This window comes from Procambarus clarkii, chromosome 13 (genome assembly GCF_040958095.1).
Source record: "Procambarus clarkii isolate CNS0578487 chromosome 13, FALCON_Pclarkii_2.0, whole genome shotgun sequence".
In the NCBI taxonomy this organism is placed as follows: domain Eukaryota; kingdom Metazoa; phylum Arthropoda; class Malacostraca; order Decapoda; family Cambaridae; genus Procambarus; species Procambarus clarkii.
This window is the reverse complement of record NC_091162.1, coordinates 14,791,068-14,812,512: the sequence shown is the minus strand read 5'-3', so window position 1 is coordinate 14,812,512 and position 21,445 is coordinate 14,791,068. Positions and strand designations below refer to the sequence as shown.

General features: G+C 37.8%; 1 protein-coding gene across 11 annotated transcripts in view; it reads right to left on the bottom strand.

Annotated features, from left to right (window-relative positions):
* LOC123757133 (nahoda) overlaps positions 1-21,445 on the bottom strand; it is a 290,479-nt gene that overhangs the window by 11,210 nt on the left and 257,824 nt on the right. For all 11 annotated transcript variants that reach the window (XM_045740555.2, XM_069323679.1, XM_045740557.2 and 8 more), the window contains 7 exons: positions 21,115-21,326; positions 20,066-20,257; positions 19,436-19,586; positions 17,860-18,076; positions 16,794-16,891; positions 16,059-16,181; positions 501-570 (listed from right to left, as the gene is read on the bottom strand). In XM_045740555.2, the coding sequence (XP_045596511.1) occupies positions 501-570; positions 16,059-16,181; positions 16,794-16,891; positions 17,860-18,076; positions 19,436-19,586; positions 20,066-20,257; positions 21,115-21,326 (1,063 nt within the window). The remainder of the gene's footprint in view (positions 1-500; positions 571-16,058; positions 16,182-16,793; positions 16,892-17,859; positions 18,077-19,435; positions 19,587-20,065; positions 20,258-21,114; positions 21,327-21,445) is intronic.

Here is a 21,445-nt window from a genome sequence, read left to right as displayed (position 1 = left end):
GATAGAAAAAAATCCTAAGGAACAACAGGGAAATTTAAATAAAAGGAGCAGAAGTACGAAGGTACAAAATACAGAGAGTGGAGTTTCAGTGTACATGACTGCAGCAGGTGGCAGTGTGGTAATAGAATGAATAAAAAATAGTTATTGGAAAAATTCTGTTGTTTCTATAGGTTTCTTGAGTTGATACATACATGGTTTAAGTCTTCTGTTACTCATGTCAATGCCAGTAATAGACTGTTCTCATATCATTTAAATAGTTCTCATATCATTTAAATTTGGAAGAGAATTTAAATGATATGAGAACCCCCATGCAAACACATCATCATTAAAGGTTGATACCTGAAAGGTGCATCATTTCATGTTAGATAACAGTTCTTACTGGACTAAAATGGCAGATATATTTATGTCCACTATATCTACATTTCACTGAGTACAGTAGCTAGACTGATCCAAAGTTGTCCTCATCTTAAAGCACATTTACAGAAGTATACGAAGCTGACCTTATAGCTGGGTCTGATCCATCCTCACTCAGTCCTGTCAAAGACTTTTCTTGGACTGCCCCGGATGATGCTAGAAGAGAAAATTAAATAAATACCAGTTTATTTGAAATAACCAGGGTAAAAATATTTTCCTGATATGTATGTAAATAATGGAATGGATCTAATTGGCAGTAAATTAGATGTTTTATTATAAAATCCATCTACAGAATTTAATAAATGACATATTAATACAGTATATATTTTCAAGGTGAATCTATTATACATACAGTACCAGCACTGTACTGTATATATATTCAGTACTTTATATATACCAGTAACGTATATATATATATATAATAAAAATGTTCAATATATGCAACGATTATGAAAACTTATATTGTCTTACCTGTACAACACCCAAGTACAATTTCTCCACTCACTACAGTGAATGCCCTTCCTATTGAACCATCACCGCACCACCAGAACCTCCAGCACCATTGTTTTGTCCCTTTTGTGTCCAAACAGTCCGCTAACCCCAGCACTATCATGTCAACATGTATGATCCCCACTGTCTGATACTACTAACACCATCATGTGTCAATACATATTTCCCCACTGTCTAATAGTATCAACACTGTCACCACCATGTGTCAATGTGTATAATATCCACTGTCCAATACTCCCAGCACCATCACCACCATGTGTCAATGTGTATAATATCCACTGTCCAATACTCCCAGCACCATCACCATCATGTGTCAATGTGTATAATATCCACTGTCCAACACTACCAGCATCACAACAACAGTACTGTACTTGTCTGTGCAGCAATTCTAATACTGTATAACTTATTTTTCCTCTTCATGAACATCTTGTTTATGCCTTTCAATTTATACCAAAGTCTTTTGTTTATAATTGACTTACATGCACAAATATATAAATTTAAGTTAGTATTATAATCTGCTCCATCACACAGTTTTTTATGAAGACATTTGTTTTTAGATACTCATTACAACTGTTTAGACCCACTGCATAAATGATAATTATCACTGTGATAATAAACTCCCAATATACAATTTGAATTTGAAGGAAGAATTTGTTGTCACAGATTTCCTTTTCACATATATAATATTCATGTTACTGTACTTCCTTAAAAAAAAAATCAGCGTTAAATGTAATGAAACACCTCTTTCTGGAGGAGCCCCGGTGACTTCTCCAGAAAAGATGTTATTGTAAACACACTTATAGCTCTGACTGTTGCACAATGTTGTATTTTCCAACATATTTGCCGCTAGACACACTAGATGATGATGCTACTGTAATATACCCATGACACTGTCTTTCTTGATGAAGCAGTAAATACCAAGAGTTTAGCCCCAGTTTAATAAACTGGACAAATTCCTCAGTAATAATGGAGGGTTATATGATAAGCTATGATAAGGTTCTATGGCCACTAGAGATGGTGGCCCCTCAGGATACACACCAACAAGACAGTGTTACAAGCCGAGGGTAACAGTCTTGTGTTACAAGCCGAGGGTAACAGTCTTGTGTTACAAGCCGAGGGTAACACCACACCCAGTACCACAGATGTGGTGCCTTCCACTGTGCAGTTAGAAAATGGTAATGTTACAAGGTTTTCACTCAATAATTGAAGTACAGAAGGTTATATGTAAGGACTCAAAGTATGTGGTACAAAGTTTTACAAATAAATGGCAAGAGAGAGAAAACACTTAGTCATTACTTTATATAATGTATACTTTCCCATAATAAGGGACAGGAAGTCTATTAGGCTTATTGAGATCCCTCTAGGGCCTAGGGGGCTGATAACAACAGTTGCCTAACTTCCAGATATTTATTTACTGATGCTAGATACTAGAATAAACAGAGGCATCAGGTGAAAAGAAACGTTGCCTAAACACTTCTGTACTGCAGTAAAAATTTAACCGAGGATCATTCAGCTGTGATCCGACAGTGCCAATTTATTAAGGTACATTTCTTCATTTCATTACTTACCTGAATTTACCCGAGGGCCACCAACACTAGCGGCCTCGACAAGGACAGGAAGTCGGTGGCCTGTCAAAGGTCCCCCAATTTGCACTGATAATCTTTTCCAGTAGGATTTTAAAATTTAACAGTGTTTTGGCATTCACGGCTTCAGCGGGTAGACAGTTCCATGGGTTTATGTATACATTTAACTCCTCTTTAAGTAATCCTTCTCATATACTGTACCTGTATACTTTCATTCTAAAAATAAGTAATCTTGATAAATTTGTATTTTCTTGAATTGAGAATGCATGCAGTGATGTGGACTCATCACATCACTGCATTTGTGATGAATAGGATTAAGATTTCTACTCTTCCTCATCTTTTGTATCAAAATAAGAATAAATAAAAAAAATTTTTACGAGGATTTTTCATATTATGAGCATTTCATTTCGCAACCCGTTCTCGCAAATTCGTAAAGTCAATATTGACTTATTAACTACGTGCATAGGTGATATACTAAACATAATAGATACCCTTAAAAAGATTCATAGAAAACACCGACCTTACCTAACCTTGTTAGTATCTTAAGATAAGCATCTTATTGCTTCGTAATTACAATTATTACTTAACCTATACCTATTATAGGTTAGGTAATAATTGTAATTACGAAGCAATAAGATGCTTATCTTAACATACTAAGTAGGTTAGGTAAGGTCGGTGTTTTCTATGAAGCTTTTTAAGGGTATCTATTATGTTAAGTATGTCACCTATGCACATATTTAATAAGTCAATATTGACTTATTAAATTTGCGAGAACGGGTTGCATTTCCTTAGTATGCTAACAGATGTCTTCATAATGGGATTCAATGGATCTCAGTCATAGTGAGAATACTATATTCACTGTAACTCATTGAACATTTCTTAACATTGTAATGCACGTCTACACTTCTCAACTGATCTTTAACACTTTAATATGCAGTTATTTCTAAGTGACTAACACTATTTGAGCTCATAAGAAATGGTTGGCATGGATGTTAGTAAGCATACTCTCCCAGTGTTAGTACGGTGCATGGCTGGTCATGCCCTTTGTATGTTAGTGAGGTGCACAACTTGTCTCTCCAATAGTTACAGTGTAGGAGAAAGGAATCTTAGCAAGAACAGATCAAAACATTTTTGTATACAGTATATAAAAGCTAACTTTTACATTAATTTTTTGTTTGTTCAGACACAAACATCAAAACTATCTTCATTTCAAGCTCACCATCAGCAATACCTAAACTGTATTTTCCAGTAAAATCAACAAAACAAAAGATTTTTCTCAGAAACAAATGAAAAAAGTGTGCTGCAGCCTCTCCTCCAGGTACCATGTTGCAACCCAAGAGCTAACTTGTGTCTCACTTTTGTGGCTTCTACAGTTCCGTAAAGATAATTGCAGAGCAATCACCATTCTGTTGCTCACTAAAGGTAAATATAGGAGTCATAAACACTCATTCATTACCTAAGCAAGACTGAAATGAGTAACACTTAGTGGTCCAGCCAGAGGGTTAGAGTCTGGACAGGACACTCCCAAGTAAATCATATCTGCTGTGTCTCACCCAAGAGAATCATGAATCATGTATACATATACGACCAGAATCATGTATACATATTTTGGCACTGGAACCCTAGGGAACTTTTTGAACATCACCTGTAGCCTTCCAATTGCTATCTACAATTACCTACTGTGCTTAAATCACCATATGCTTTTTTTTAAATTAGATTTGTGAACTTTTTTGGCATCTGCACTACAATTTAGGTCTTTTAATTAGCTGAGCTGTTTTATGGGTAAAGGTGCTTGGGAGTCACAAGAAGGAAAACTCAATCCATCCCAGATTGTGTCCTATGGGTGAACATTATCAACAACCTTCAGACTCTTTAGTCTGAAGGTTGACTAAAGAGTCTAGACACTCTGCATCAAATGTGAATCCTTCCTCTTCTTGATCTTTTAAATCAGTTTAAGATGTTTACCATAGGAAGCAGCTGAATGGTAGTAATTACCTAAGTGTAGTTACAGGATGAGAGCTTCGCTCATGGTATCTCGTCTTCCCAATAATCTTTGTGTTACGGTATCATCACCTTCGTCGGAGTGTAGAGTGGCAAGTCCAGTGCCATCTATGGGTCTGCACTCCAAACCCCCCTGGTATTGGATGCTATAATGAATGGCTCCTGTTTCCTGCCTTGGTCAGACAGAAAGGTCGTTATGGATGACCCCTGGTGGTGGGCGTATCAAGACCAGCGCTACCTAGATTATGCTACAGAGCATAATGTCAACTCCCAGGTGAATGAGTGTTACCTCATGGTTTCGTCAGTGTACCATCCGTCTAATTGATGACGTTTTATGTCCACAGAAGTGATGTGTGGAGGCAGTGGTACTGAAGTAGGCAGTTTACCTTGGGCAGTCCACGTACTCTCAGCTTGGTTCATTCCATCACTCATGTGTTCACATTCAGTACTTGTGTTAGGGAAATGGGAATTATCAGGAGAAAGCAACAAGCCATTACAACTATATAGCACTTGGAAAGGGTCAGGATAAGGATTTGGGATGGGACGGGAGGAAGGAATGGTGCCCAACCACTTGGACGGTCGGGGATTGAACGCCGACATGCATGAAGCGAGACCATCACTCTATCGTCCAGCCCAAGCGGATGGGGAAGTATATGAAGTGGTTGGAAAGCCTGGAGTGAGCATGTAGCTGCAGTCTTCTTGCAGTCAGTATAGGCATCAAGGCAGGCAAAGGAATCATTAGAGATTTCTTGTTTAGCAGTCATTTGAGATTCCAATTGAAGGTTTGTAGAGGATTTGAGGTTATTAGGATTGTAACTTATGTCGGTCATTCTGGCTGGATTGAGTTTTTCTTCAGCAACTTCCTACTACTTTTAACGACTGTGGACAGTTGTCTGAAAAGTTCCCTCTGGTGGAAGTACCAAAATATGGTCATGCATGACTAAACATGATCTTAGCACAGTGGATGCTTACCATATGGAGCAACCTCATGATTCTGTTCATGATGGTACTAATTATATTTACTTGAAAGCCTTATTTTTGTCACTAAGACAGTGCTATACAATCCTGTCCACATTCCCTTCCATAGACAAATGAAAGTTAAACTAACATACTAACACTGTACACACACTAACCCAAGCACATACCATGATGGTATACCATGCAAGGTGATGGAGGAAGATCCTGAGGAAAAGGCTCGTAGAGCATATGGAAGGAAATAGCTTTGTAACACACCACCAGCATGGGTTCAGAGATGGCAAATAGTGCCTCACAGGTTTAATAGAATTCTATAACCAAGCAACAAAAATTAGGCAAGAAAGAGAAGGGTGGGCAGACTGCATTTTCTTGGACTGTCAGAAAGCCTTTAACACAGTACCCCATAAAAGGCTGTTACAAAAGTTGGAGCAACAGGCAGGAGTAAAAGGTAAGGTGCTCCAGTGGATAGGGGAGTATCTAAACAACAGGAAACAGCAAGTAACTGTGAAAGGGGAGACATCAGAGTGGCGAGATGTCATCAGCAGAGTCCCACAGGGTTCTGTACTTGGACTCGTCCTGTTTCTAATATATGTAAATGATCTTCCATAGGACATAGACTCATTCCTCTCAATGTTTGCTGATGATACAAAAATTATGAGAAGAATCAAGACAGATGAAGATAGACAGAGACTACAGGACAACCTGGACAAACTGGAGGAATGGTCTAGAAAATGGCTACTAAAGTTCAACTCAAGAACGTGTAAAGTAATGAAATTAGGCAAAGAGAGTAGAAGGATGAACACAGGTACCATCTGGGAGGTGAAATCATGCAAGAGTCATATAGAGAGAAAGATCTGGGGGTTGATATCACGCTGAACCTGTCCCCAGAGGCCCACATCAAAAGAGTATCAACAGTGGCATATGCTAGATTAGCCAACATAAGAACTGCCATTAGAAACTTGTGTACAGAATCCTTCAGGACCTTGTATACCACTCATGTGAAACCAATTCTGGATTACGCAGCTCCAGCCTGGAGTTCATACCTAATTAAACATAAGACATAGTTAGAGAAGATTCAGAGATATGCCACCAGACTAGTCCTGGAACTGAGAGGTATAAGCTATGAGAAAAGGCTAAGGGAGCTGAACCCTCACGTCCCTGGAAAACAGTAGAGTAAGTGGAGACATGATAACCACCTACAAAATTCTCATGGGAATTGACACGGTTATCTTGAGGTTATCTTGAGATGATTTCGGGGCTTTAGTGTCCCCGCGGCCCGGCCCGGTCCTCAACCAGGCCTCCACCCCCAGGAAGCAGCCCGTGACAGCTGACTAACTCCCAGGTACCTATTTACTGCTAGGTAACAGGGGCATTCAGGGTGAAAGAAACTTTGCCCATTTGTTTCTGCCTCGTGCGGGAATCGAACCCGCGCCACAGAATTACGAGTCCTGCGCGCTATCCACCAGGCTACGAGGCCCCTACGAGGCCAGGCTACGGTGGACAAAGACAAACTCTTTAGCAGGGGTGGAACACGAACACGGGAACACAGGTGGAAACTTAGTACCCAAATGAGCCACAGAAACATTAGAAAGAATTTTGTCAGTGTCAGAGTAGTTAAATGGAATGCATTAAGCAGTGATGTGATGGAGGCAAGACTCCATACACAGTTTCAAATGCAGATTTGATAACGTCCAGTAGGCTCAGGAATCTGCATCCAGTTGATTGACAGTTGAGAGGCGGGAACAAAGAGCCAAAGCTCAACCCCCGCAAGCACAAATAGGTGAGTACATACAAACATGCATGAATGCAAGCAAGACTGCACACATATATATATGCATGCAAGCCCACACCCACCCACCCACAATGATCAGTACTGCATCTCCTCATCTTCCTCTACATACCGGTAAATAACCTACCTGAAAGAGTCAATTTATCCATGTCGCTATTTACAGATAATGCCACAAATGCTCCTACATAAATACAGCTAGATGCATACAAAATAATGCTCCTCAAATTATGCTACAATGTACCTGTTGATAATCCTAAAATTTTACCATAATGTACCTACTAATTTTCTTCAAATTTTCTTACAATGTACCTGTTAACATTTTTCAATTTTGATACAAATTGCTTACTTAAAAATTATCAGTTAGATTAAGGACCTGCCCAAAATGCTATGCATGTTAGTGGCTTTACAAGAATGTAAAAATATGAATGCAATGTACTCTCATAAACCCAATGTACCTTCTAGTATATATAAATAAATGCTAAGCTGGCAAAAATAATAACAAATGAGGATTGCATAATACTACAGTAGGCTCGATGTAGGCAGTAAGGCACTAATAACTACTAGAGTTCAGCTGCAGTAAATGCCAAGTCATAAAAATGGAACGTGGGATTAGGATGACCAGAAGAAAATCACAGATTGAAAGGGAGGCAACTTTTTTTCCAATAAGGTAAAAAAAAATCTATAAGTGAACATTACAAGAAGTTTTAGGCCAGAAGTGCCCATTAGCCAAATAATTTCAACAGTGCTTACAATGTCAGCAGATATGAGAACAGCCTTTTGAAACCTAAACAAAGAATTCCTAAGAGCACTATACATGACCTGTGTTAGACCAGCCCTAGAGTACATGGCACTGGCATGGAACCCACTCCTAGGAAACCATAACAATTTCAGATATGCCATACGGCTAATACCAGAAATACAAGACTTGAGTTATGCTTACAAACTCAAAAATTAATCTATAAACACTGAAAAGCAAAGGGTTCAGAGGAGACACGGTCATGATGTATAAAAGATACTGAGAGACAACGTGAATAAAGATAGACTGTTCAAGATGGAAAGAAGTAGAGCTCTAGGACACAGGTGGACACTGGAAACACAAATGAGGCCAGGAGATGTAAGGAAATACTCCTACAATATAGGAGACATGAATATGTGGGACGAACTGCAGGAAGTAGTGGAAGCTAATTCAATCTAAAGCTCCACAAGTCATAGCAATTTAAGAATATGTTAAAACAAGATACCCAGACAATGAGGTGGGAATCAAGAACTAGTCAACCATACCCAAAAGCACATATATGTAAGAACCACCAAACAAACGACACATAAAAGGTGGGTCCGTGGAGCTGAGGCTCACTCCTCACAAACACACGTGAGAATAATTCAATATGTTACAAACGTGTAAATAAATTTACTTATTTATTTATTTATTTTTATACAAGAAGGTACATTGGGGGTTAAGGGAGAACATAGAAATGAAGTTGATTGGACATTCTTGTAAAGCCACTAGCACGCATAGTGTTACGGGCAGCAAGAAATGCTATGCTAAATGAAAGGGCAAGAAATGCTATGTAGAAATGTAGACAAACACGTGAGCAGCAAGGAAAGGTATCAAGGGGTAGGGGTGCTCCATATATTTATTTCTTCAATTTGTAAAGATAAGAAATTGAGCTCGTAACCCGAAAAATTCATAAAGAGGGATATTCGTTCCCCGAGGTTCTACTGTATATATATTAAAATATATAAAGAAAAGAAAGAACTAAAGAAAGGCACTAAAGAAAAGTGCTATACAAATTTTGGTATGCTAACAGCAAAAACTGTTAATTAATATTTAATTTGTGATGTGCAGCACTTCAGAGAAGCAAACTGACAGTCGAGAGTGAAGTTAGGCATCATGATTCACAAAATAATCTCTGAACAAAGTTAACACAGCCAGAGGCAACCATCCAGTACCATGGTGCAAAATTTAATACAGATGATCCTGACTATGGACTTGATTTCTTCATACAAAGATCATTTTTTTTTAACACAAGTGGGGATAGAGGAAGAGGACTGCTGACTCCTGTTAACAGACCGAGAGGTTTCCCTTTCCATAGCTCATGGTAAGCCTTACTCACTAGTTCCCCCTGCCAATCCTAAAATCACTAGTTCCTAAAACCTGCCAATCATTTAAAATTGTAAACAATTGGCATAAAATTGTACATTGGCTGATCAATGCACAGCAATAATGCACTCCACACAGTGCAGATATCCATGTGCAGATCACAATCGGTACTGCACTGTGGAGTTCAACTTGAATGTACTCTAGTGGAACAGAAATCTGGGTGAAATGGAAGAAATCCAATATAGTTATGATTTCTCATTACTCATTATTATGGATTAAGGATCCACACATTATTCCAGCTAATACGGGTATGCATCTATTAACCTAAAGTCATATATTTTATACAAATTCTTTCCTGTGTAATTTCCCAATCAAAATACAATGTGTCCAAATAAGTCATCTACAATTTTTATATAACATAAAATTAGCCCCAAAACAGTAAAAATGTAAAATGTTTAGTTCATATAGATGTTCAGCTATAGCAGACGGTCACTGATACTGTATTAACCGGGATAAGCGATACTCGACCATAGTACATTGTACATTTGAAACTGTCTCCTCTTTGTGCCCCAACACAAAGAATCAAACAAAAGGAACAATGACTTGACTGTCAAACTTGCTTTGTAACACAGCAAGACCACAGAGACTTCCAATGAGTCTACAAGCTTTTAAACAATTAGTGTGTCCTATCCATTGACTAGAAGGGGATTCACAAGCCTCACTCACTCTAGATCATCAAAACACACAGTTTCCTTCACAACAGAGATGTGGAACACAATTTTTCTCACAACAGAGATGTGGAACACAATTTTCCTCACAACAAGATACATGGAACACAATTTCCCTCACAACAGAGATGTGGAACACAAGCTCCTTTACAACAGAGAAGTGGAACACACTTCCCCTCACAACAGAGAAGAGGAGTTCTCATACTAGCACTTAGGTTAAAATAACAAGACTTTTATCCTAAACTGGCTTTTAAATTAAAAAAAGAAATCAACCTGGGTGTTATCACTACATTGTCAGCTGAGGCCTAAGTTATGCTAACAATGTACTTTAATGAATAAAATGAGAACCCATCTGAAAACGGTACACCTTTCTCCTACAGCGTACTTTCCGTCAATGTCCTAAGCATGTCAATGTCTCCTGAAAACTAATAGCCACGGAAACAAGTTAAAGGAAATGAAATTTAGATTTAAAAAGTACTGTAGTTTAAAATTGTTGGGCTGTTAAAAGAAGCAAAGGACAGGTGCACAAGACATTACTGCTGGGATTTTTGTTTACAAATAAAGTCAACTACAGTGTGCACCTGCATTTTATTGAGTCTGAAGTGGAGCAGAACATGTTCATTTAAATAGGCTCTTCAAGAACACAACCTGAGAATTAAGTACATCAAATTAAAGCATATTATGCATTTCAGCTTTATCTTTACTAACAACCTAGAGTTGTGATCATGCTGGTTACTATTTAGAGTTGACAAGCAAAAAGTATTTAGCAATATTACTAACCACAGTAAACGAGACTTACACATAACAGCACAAATTTTAATTAAACACGGAGACACAAATATAAGTATCTAATAGTTCAGTGGTTATTAGAACCCAGACAACAAAAACAATATGTGCACTGCCACTAAAATTCTTTAATATCTCTACTACTTGCTTTAAGATGAAACATTTATCTTTTCATAAATTAGATATTAAATTTGCTACAGCATAGAGAAGTTTCCAATCAGTGCACGGCAGACAAGTGGAGATAAGTGTGGTGATCCCAATTAGATTATAGGCAACTATCTTTTTGCACAGCATGCTGGAAAATACTGCTGGGATGCTGGTGGTACGGTGTACGGATTTATAACACTAAATACACACATGCACACACACAAACAAATGTACTCTTCAACAGATAACCTAAAAATTTTCATACAGTACACTGGAGAAGTGTTGAGAGAAGTGAAATATTCCCTTTTGAGCACCCCCTCGGTTGCTACCCTAGCCAAGGCCTCATTGAATTTGAGCTCCACCACAACAAGGAATCTTTCCAATGGTCTTGTCACAGAGTTTAGGGGCAGGAGGACAGTGGAAAGCAGAGCTCAATCCCATCACAAGATAATACGCATTATGATGGAAAATAAATTAAAATTGAAACTCAGCACCTCCATCAAACAATTATTGGCAAGAGAAAAGAAAGGCAATTAGTGCTATGCACACTAGTAAGACACTAGCAGCCACACAGCCCGGTGGCCGTATGGGCTGAACGAGCCACCAAACTTTATTTGAGACCCGGACACCCAAGCAGGCATGTGATATCTGGCCAAACGACTAGGCACTACTGTACACAGGGAAGCAAACAAGAAAGCAATGGAGCTCACTATGTGGAGATGAAGTCTCGAGGAAAAATTACTCAAATTAACTGAGCCAGCCTTTGCAAAGCTACAAAGTGAAGCAAGTAGATGCAAGGCAAAGAATGAGGTTTGCCAGCTACTTAGCTCTGTAGTACCATAGTGAGTAGAATCTCTTGTTGGTGTCATTCACCACTGCTCTCTACTATCTTCGCCCTTAAACTGCATGGAAAGACCATTTGAAAAGGTGAGGGATCCACCCATGATACTGCTCACTGCATGTGAACTATGTCATGGGTGGATCCTCCATCTGCCGAGTGAAGCAACCGAGGCAGGCTTAGAAAATGGTCCATGTAATTTGAAAAATTCCGAACACAGATGTAATATACTAAATTTCATTAAATGGGTAATTTAAATTATTATTTATATCAATATAAAATAATGACATATTTTATTAAACTTAAACAAGATAAGAGACATTTGTTTGTGCACAGACTTCAGAAGAGCTAAGAATCCATCCTTACACAGAAAGCAAGAGGAGCCCCAAAGCACCTTTTCCAAATATATATATATAAGCCTTATAAGAAAACAGTTTATTGCATCTTACTAGCTCAAAATAACCAATAAATATTCAAGATCACAAATATTGGTTAGAATGAGTATGGTGTTACAAATTCTGAAGACAAATTCAGGATATGGCTTACTGGACAAAAATTTGAATTAAGAGATTCAACAAAACATAGAAACAAAAACCTTCATTCATATAACAGCAATTATCATGAATAATAAGTACACTGTATTTATGAATGAAGTTTGCAATAACCATGCAGACCAAAATAATCATTATCACCAAATCCTACACTTCGATTAATTTAATTAGAAATAAAATAATAACAATACCGTGTAGACTGTAGTACAGTACACTCATTGTATGTGACGATGTAATGCAGACCCTTTCTTCACAGGGTCAACATTCATACCATTATTGATCAAACATAGTCAAAGAGTAACTGCATATGAGCCAGGCCGTATGGGCCTGGCTAGCCAAGCAACCTCATCTTTTGATGAGGTCATATTCCGGGGAAAATAGGATTAAGGACCTGCTCGAAATGTTATGCGTCCAAGTGGCTGTACAAGAATGTAAGAACTCTTGAATATATATATTTTTCCTATAAAGAAAAACCCGACTGTCAGCCTGACAGAACAAATAAGCAGGCAGACAGCCAGCCACTTAGTACTCTCGTTGTACTGTACATGCAAATAATTTAAAAATGAATACTGTAATTGTAGGTTTAACAAGATCCTTCCCTACTGACTCACTTTATCTCGGCCTAAATTATTGCGTATTACTGTATCTATTAAATTATTTAAATATATAATTCTAATTTCCAAAACATCTGGTTTCAGTCCATCCTGGACCCTAATCAAGTTAAGACATTGTATCAAGTATGAATAGAAGCCTCATTGCCTAGTTAAGGAAAAAATTCTTGAAATGGTAGCTCCATCAATAAACAGGAAATTACCTACCTTTTTGAAATATTAAATGTGATTAAGAAAGAGAGGTTTGACAGGGAATTAAATCTGGGTGCAAATTATGCTTCTACTTAAAAGTACAATCCATTAAGGTGTTAATTAAGCTTCATTTGCAGTGAAGGAACAAAAAGGTGCTCTTTCCTAAGCAGTTAGCAGCACGTGCATGTGAATACAGCACAAAGTGGGCATGAATGAAGCAGCAAGCAGATGTGACTACAACAGCAAGCAGATGTGAATACAACAGTAAGCAAACTTAAATACAACAGAAAGCAGACGAAGCAGACATGAATACAACAAAGCTGATGTGAATACAACAGCAAGCAGACGTGAATACAACAGCAAGCAGATGTGAGTACAACAGCAAGCAGATGTGAATACAACAGCAAGCAGACGTGAATACAACAGCAAGCAGACGTGAATACAACAGCAAGCAGACAACAGCAAGCAAACGTGAATACAACAGCAAGCAGACATGAATACAACAGCTAGCAGATGTGAATACAACAGCAAGTGTACATGAATACAGCAGCAAGTGGATGTAAATACAACAAATATTTTGTCCTACAATAGATAATTTCACAGCTAAAAATAAACCAGTCTTGAGGGTCACATTTCCTCACAGTGAACATTTCCTGACTACCAATGACAACAATGTCAACTGTACCAGGTGCACAAATTACCTTATAATATACTAAAGTAATATTTATATGGGTTACATGCATAACAATGATTTGGTAATTAATGCCCAAAATCATATTTAAATTAAATACAGTACTTGCCATCACCAATAATAAAGCAAAAAACAGTCCCATTAACAACTAAAAATTGATAATGGAACATAAATGGGAAAATTTCTGATATATAAATGGCTGTATGTATTTCTTTTATCAAGCACAACCTAAGCCGTAGCCCTACTGACTGGCCAATAAATGTTCTCGTAAAGAAGCCAGTCTTGCAACCATACTACAGTTCCTCTTACTGGACTACTAATAACACCTCAAACAACACTACTCCTCAATCAAACTTTCCTTCTGCTTTGTGACCGACTTACACTGACCGTCTTATAACCAAGTGTAACCTACTCATCAAATAGGCTCATAGGCTAAAGTGATCTAATAATATTTGTTATCTTCTCTGCACGTTTTCCCCCTTGTTACTTGTTCATCTCGTCAACATTCACAATGAGTATCTGAATAGTCTGACAATATCCTAATAAAAAACAATCCTATATTTGAATTTTACTACCTACTAATGCCATCTTCTTTCTAATAAAAAAGAGAATTTCACAGAAAGTTTTTCTGATCTGTGCTTTGATCATTGTATCTTCGCCACGTTATTGTAACTCATTGTCTATATTTTTACGTTGTTTACTTAAGTGTGTTTTGATATGTTTAACATGTTTATGTTTCCCATTTAGGTTTCATTATCATTTACTTAACAGAGCACAAGCAAATAAGCATGAATAAATTGACAAACAAAACAAAATTCTATCTTTGCTACCCTGGAACATGTTGTATTGCTCACAAAAGTAACACCCCTTGATTGATCACAAGATAACTCTCCATTCCTTTATTACAGAATACTAAGTTAACCCTGTTCCAAGATCAAATCAGTTTTGCTCAAACGGCCTACTGAAATTTTGTGAATCACTCATCAGCATCGTTTACCTGTCTGATATTATCTTTTAGTCAGAATTGCTTAGTTTCATATCTTGAATTGTGCAAAACATTCCCCTTCTGCACAAAGGCTAGATAACTAGATGATATTGTGCCCCAGGAGGGTCATATGGGGTGTACGACCCAGATGACATCTCGGAGTTCTCCGACTGAGGAAGCTGTCTGACAGCCAGTGGGGAAAATGTGAGTCTGCTCCACGTTATTCGCCCAGGAACTCCATTAACATAGGGAACTCTATTACTAACACCTCTTATCCCACTTGTTCCTTGGTTGTCTTTAACATTCTGTGGCAGACTTGATGGAACTGCTAGATATGAAGGCTGATGACCTGGGAAGAAGAGGGGTTGTTCATTTTGTGTTGGTTTATGTGGTGGCAGAACCCCTGCTGCTGAAGAACGATAATACGGCTTTAGGCCCGGGACCGATTGGTGAGAAGGCTGATGTTCTGGAGGTGGTTGGTCAGATGGGTACTCATCCTGTGCCAACTCCAATGAAGAGATATTCTCTGATGCAGGCTGATCATACCGATTTCCAGATTGATAATGAGACTCGCTCCCTGATACTGATTCTAACTCAGGAACATGTTCTGAATCAGGATATAAATCAGATTCAGACTCAGGATGTAACTCTGATTGTAGCTTAGGATATAGTTCTGATTCTGGCTCAGAATTTGATTCTGATTCTGGCTTGGAATTTGATCCTGATTCTGGCTCAGGATGTGACTCTGACTCTGGCTCAGGATGTGGCTCTGACTCTGGCTCAGGATGTGGCTCTGACTCTGGCTCAGGATGTGGCTCTGACTCTGGCTTGGAATGAGACTGCGATTCTGACTCAAAATGTGGCTCAGTTTCTGACTCAGGAAGTGGCTCTGACTCTGGCTCAGGGTGTGGCTCTGACTCTGGCTCAGGGTGTGGCTCTGACTCTGGCTCAAGGTGTGGCTCTGACTCTGATTCTGTTTGTTGCCCGGGGGCATACCTGTGACTTGGATTCCTTGGAGTAAGAAAACTAGATGGTCTATGTACTGGCAACCGTGGACCGGCTCCAAAGGACCCAGGAGCAATGATGAAAGAAGGCTCCTGGAAAACCCTGTCACCTGAAGGATCCTGAAAGGAAATATTTGGCATGGGCAGCGTACCGTGTAGGCGACTGACTCGAAGGAACTGAGGATCAACCTGCAGGGATCCAATAGACCCACGTTCGACAGCTTCCCTCAAAACTCTCCTCACCATTGACTCGTCCCCCACTTCTCCTGCCTCATCTGTGTTAATGTAGAAAATGTAAATTATTTGTCATCTGCAAAAATGTAAGAAACTTAAGCAATATATACTGCTCAACACTCACAATAACTTAAGTAAAAAGTACAGAATTTTATAATATATACAATAATAATAAGTATGATCCAATTATTACTGAATGACTATGAAAAACACCTTCCTCATTTGTGCAATCCAGATGCCCCCTGAGGTAAGATCCTGTGTGTTGTGACCAAAGATCATGGCCAATCAGGCACCAGATATGCTAGTAATCACTGGCAGTAAAGGAGACTTTTCAAGTGGTCCCTGTCAAGTCATTGAAAGTGATGGGCCATTACTGGAGATATGATTAATCCTACTCAGAATACCTGGTAAGTGGTGCATTTCATATAAGCTCATAGCGATGTAATAGTTCTCCCTTGTGATCCCACATGTCCATCAAATGTGGTCTTTCCCTAACAGTGCACAACCTGCTCAGCAGTCTAGTTAAATTACAAATAAAAAATTATCTACCCTTATGATAATTTATCAACTTAAATTTTCTAATTAATAAAACATAAATAACAATATGAAAGAAGAACAGCCATAAGGGCAAGAGAGGTCAATTCTTACTGTACCTTTCGGAGGAGGAACTTCTCCAACTTTTGCCTCGTGCACAGTTTTGTCCAACACAACTTGCATCTTGGTCAAGAGTTTACCTTTGCCGTCAAATTGTCTGTGTATGGGGGTACAAGCCATCATTAATCTTGCCACTGAGCAACACAGTCAATCATGATACAGTACTATAACAGAAAAGTTGATGAGTAACGTGTTGAAAATCCTCAAACTAAATCATCATTTCCTTCTGTCCATCTCGAAGGTCTTTCACTTACTTGTCTTTTTTAAATCTTTTATTAGTGGTAGGATTATTGATGTGATGACTGTATTTAGTATAGTAAAAGTAAAATTAGCCTTTGCCATTTGATTCATCAATGTTATCTACATCACATATCCAAAATGTTTCAAAATTAATTGTGGATTTAAGGCATTTACTTGTCTTACCTATGACTCCTGCACTCTTCATGTATTTTATATATATTATATATGTATCTATTCTTGCTTAAACAAAATATTATTATTATTATTACTAATATTATTATTATTACAGTATTGTTATTATTATTATTATTCAAACAAAAATTACACTAACATGATATACTGTATATCAAAGACAAAATCAACAGAAGCACTGAGATGATTTCAACCAGCGATCAGGGCACTCCCAGCCACACAACTTACCCCCTGTACCATGACATGGCACAAGTTATACAACCTGGGATTCCACTGAATCCACAGAAGTCTGGAGGCTTCACTGAAGCCAGTCCAAGTTTGACATATAACCCCCCATGCACTCTAGTGTAGGCACAGTAGTTTGTAGTGTGCGGGTGATGAATACAATACCCAAGGCCAGAACATGTACACTGATGTGATAAAAAAAAACAGGTGTAACAAAAATATGTTTAGTTATGGAGTAACTAAATATCCAGTAAGTATATGGAATGGGTGCCACATGATGCGAGAAGTTAAGACTCGTGCTTTTAGTCTACTTTCAAAGAACATGGTTAAACAAAAATCATAAAATTACAAAATGATATCCTTGCTAATGATAGAAAAACTTTTATACCAAAGCAAAAATAAACTTACAAGTCGGTGAGATCACTTGCTTGATATCCAGGAACAGTTTCAAGTGCTCCGTCCATGGAGGACCGCAAGCTATCAGTCAGCTGTCGCCATGCTGTTGATCCCTGCTGGGGGATCTGGTAATTACTCCCAACATTGGTCAACATGATCTCCACGGCATAGTGCAGCAGAGGTGGACGTGGTGTTGTGGTGTACACAAATGGCCGTCCATCAGCTCCACCTGTGTCACACAAGATGTCCCATTTATATACAGTACAGTATATTTATGAAACAATTACAGTAACTAAGAGTCACAATTATGTATTACTCTTTTCAATAGTCCACATATACCAGTTATATTTGTTTTCAAAGGGCCAAGTATCTAACTGTCTTTTAAGAAGGCTGTCTAACATTGCATGTGTCGTAGGCAAAGATGATTACTTATATTTATGAGGGCCAAATGAATAAGTGCTTGAAGTGAACTCCATTTTACACACTGTTGTAGCAAGTGTTGTTGTATGTTGTAGTGATAAAAAGTTATTAGCAATACTGTATATGTCACATGCAGACTGAACATTAACCATATTTGACATGGACAAATTACAGGTTAGCTACAGAAAATACACAGGCAGGTTCTGTAATAACTATATTAGATGTTAATCTTCTTGTTATTTACAAATGTACAGTAGTTGCAAGACATTATGACGACCTCAATATGGTACAGTAATTACTTCAGTCGGATATAATTTCTGCATATGCTGTTAGTTACTATTTTACAAATGGCTTATTTACAAACATTATGTTGTAAAGAATTCTATAGAAAGGTATATTCCCAAAATGCTCTAAATATTACATGTAATTCATTAGTGACCTTAGATACTGTATTTATGTTATTTATGTGTTCCCACTGTTCAAGTACTGTTTTTATGTACTCTCGCCTAAGTAAACATTATTACTGTATTATTATCGTTTTTACTGTATTATGAAAATTAATCAATGCCTTAATCATGAAGCCTTGTATATATTTATGCTAGACTCAGTCGAAGAGTCAGTTTAGTTCATTTATTATTCACCCCATACCCATCTTGTGGGCGGTAGTGGAAAGGGTTACAGAGGCACATAATGGACTCAGGGACTGAATCCCACAATTCATTTAGCTAAGCAAGCTACCATCTTGATGAGCTAGTTAAATAATTTAATGCACATCGTAACATCAACAACGGACTCGAGACCGACCACAAGTAGCCGAGGAGTGTCCTGCACCTTGAACAATGATCAGTACCACTTCTTTGTTATTACCGGTAATTCTTGCCTCCCAATTCAACATAAAGGAGGGATCAGTGGTGATGAGTTCGCCAATGAATTAATCAGTGTAGTTTGTGGGATATTTTAGCAGATGTCATAGTAACTACGCTTGACATTCAAGAAGGCTTACTAATAACTATTATGACAAGCATACTTGATACTAACTACACCTGAAACTTGGATAGACATTACACTAACCATATTTGGTACTTGTGTAGACTTATACTAACCATAATTGACACTAGAAAATGTTATATTAAACATACTGCACCTAACCCTTAGAGTTCACACTAACCATATTTGGAACAAGAGCGAATGCAAACTCTTTCTGTGGAAATTGTAGGAGTCGCTAAATGCTTTCTTGTTCTCTTATTCTTAGAGTCATAAGTTCCGCCCTTAGTGGGGAATACCATGTGGAGACACTTCTCATCAGTAAAGCTCAGATCCTGAAACACAAAGGAAATGTTAGTTATATATTGCAAGTTAGGTACTTTTAACAAATGGCTTATTTAAAAAATTACATATGTTGTAAAGAATTCTTTAGAAAATCAAGACTTTAACAACACTGTTGATAGCCACAAGTGCCATTTGATGCAATTATGGCTTTAGTGCATCAAATGTATTTTATAGCTATGCAATTTATGTACTACAATTTACAGTATTTGGGAAAATAAATATTTTTGCAACTGCAAATTCCCACTTAAATGCGGGAATTTGTGGTTCCCACTTAATAGTGAATAAACAGAACTAAATGTAAAATCTGCATTTATCAGGAAGGCTCCTGTCATAATTACCAGAAACATATACTGTACCAGTATTCTGAGTGTGAAATTTGCAAAATCAGTAAACTTTACTTCCCTTTGCTCGCCTACAATAATTACTACATTATACCAAAAACTTGATAATAATACATTTAAAGACTTACATATTCAGTATCTTTCGATATTCTGTTCCTCACGAAGCTGATGGTGGAGATTCCATTTTCATTGTAACCTGTCTGATTCCTAATGCCTTGGCCCTGATCAATGTTAGGAGAGGCATAGGAATGACACCAAGCATCAAACATAAAGTAACTGCCTGAAGGCTGCACCCAACCTATCACTGCATCAGTCAGTGGCTGTACGGGACAAGAGTTTCATATATTTATGCTTCTTATATTTATTACAAGTTCATATTCTACATTATACAGTATATATATGGTATTTATACTGTAGAGTATCCCTGACATAATAAAAGTAATGTCTCCAAATAACTTTGTTTTTTACAAGAGATACAGTACATTAAAATCCTAAAACAGCCGATTTATCATAAATTTCTTAACAAAGTGTGACATTTATTCCTCAAAACAGTTCACAAGAGTTGTGGTGTTGTTGTGTTAGATTCAGCGACTCGGAACAAAAAGTCCCAAGTAGCACGGGCTATGGTGAGCCCGTAGTGGATTTACCTGGCACAGGAGCGGGGCTGTAACTGCAAGAGAAGTTAAATATTTAGAGCAACAATGATACTTTACATACAGTAATTAGTTTAAGAGTATACCTGTGCTTGTATTTATATTATTCAAAAACCTCTCCACTTAATTACCTTTACAAACTTAATTATTAAGTATCTTATTAAAAAATGTAATTTCTGTTATCGGGGACAAGAACCCTGTATGTATGTATGTATATATATTATATATATATATATATAATATATATTACAGTTTATTACAGTATATACATATTACACTCTAGGCTTGCATCAAAGTACCCCCCTAGGCCAAACTATTGACCTTCCCGAGCATGCAGCCCACATCAGTTGCTTAACTCTCAGGTACCTATAACTGCTAGGTGAACAGAAAGGCACTTAGGTGAGAGGAAACATGCTCAACTATTTCTGTTCCCTCTTTTTCCCCCAGGAATTGAAGACTCCTCAATTGTGAGTCAAGAATAAGGCCAACTGTACTATGAGACCCCCAACTGTAGTAGTACTGACCATCCTCGTATTGTCAGAGAAACCAATTCCAGTCCAGTGATTCCCGTCAGTAGTCTGGATGGTAAATTTAATTTCATCTGTTTGCTCAAAGTATTCCCACTTGGCATAGTACTCGCAGTCTTTACCAGGAGTACAATGTCCTGGGTATTTCCAGTGATCTCCACACCAGTTGATCTCGTCTTTTTTGCCTTCCGCTGGCTCGGAAAATTTCTCTGCAAATTAATTTAAATTAAAAATAGAAAATGTTTTCAGTTAAGATCTTTACATTTTTTATAATTAAAGATACATCTGGTGAATAAAAGAAATAAGGAAAGGGGTTTATATCAATATG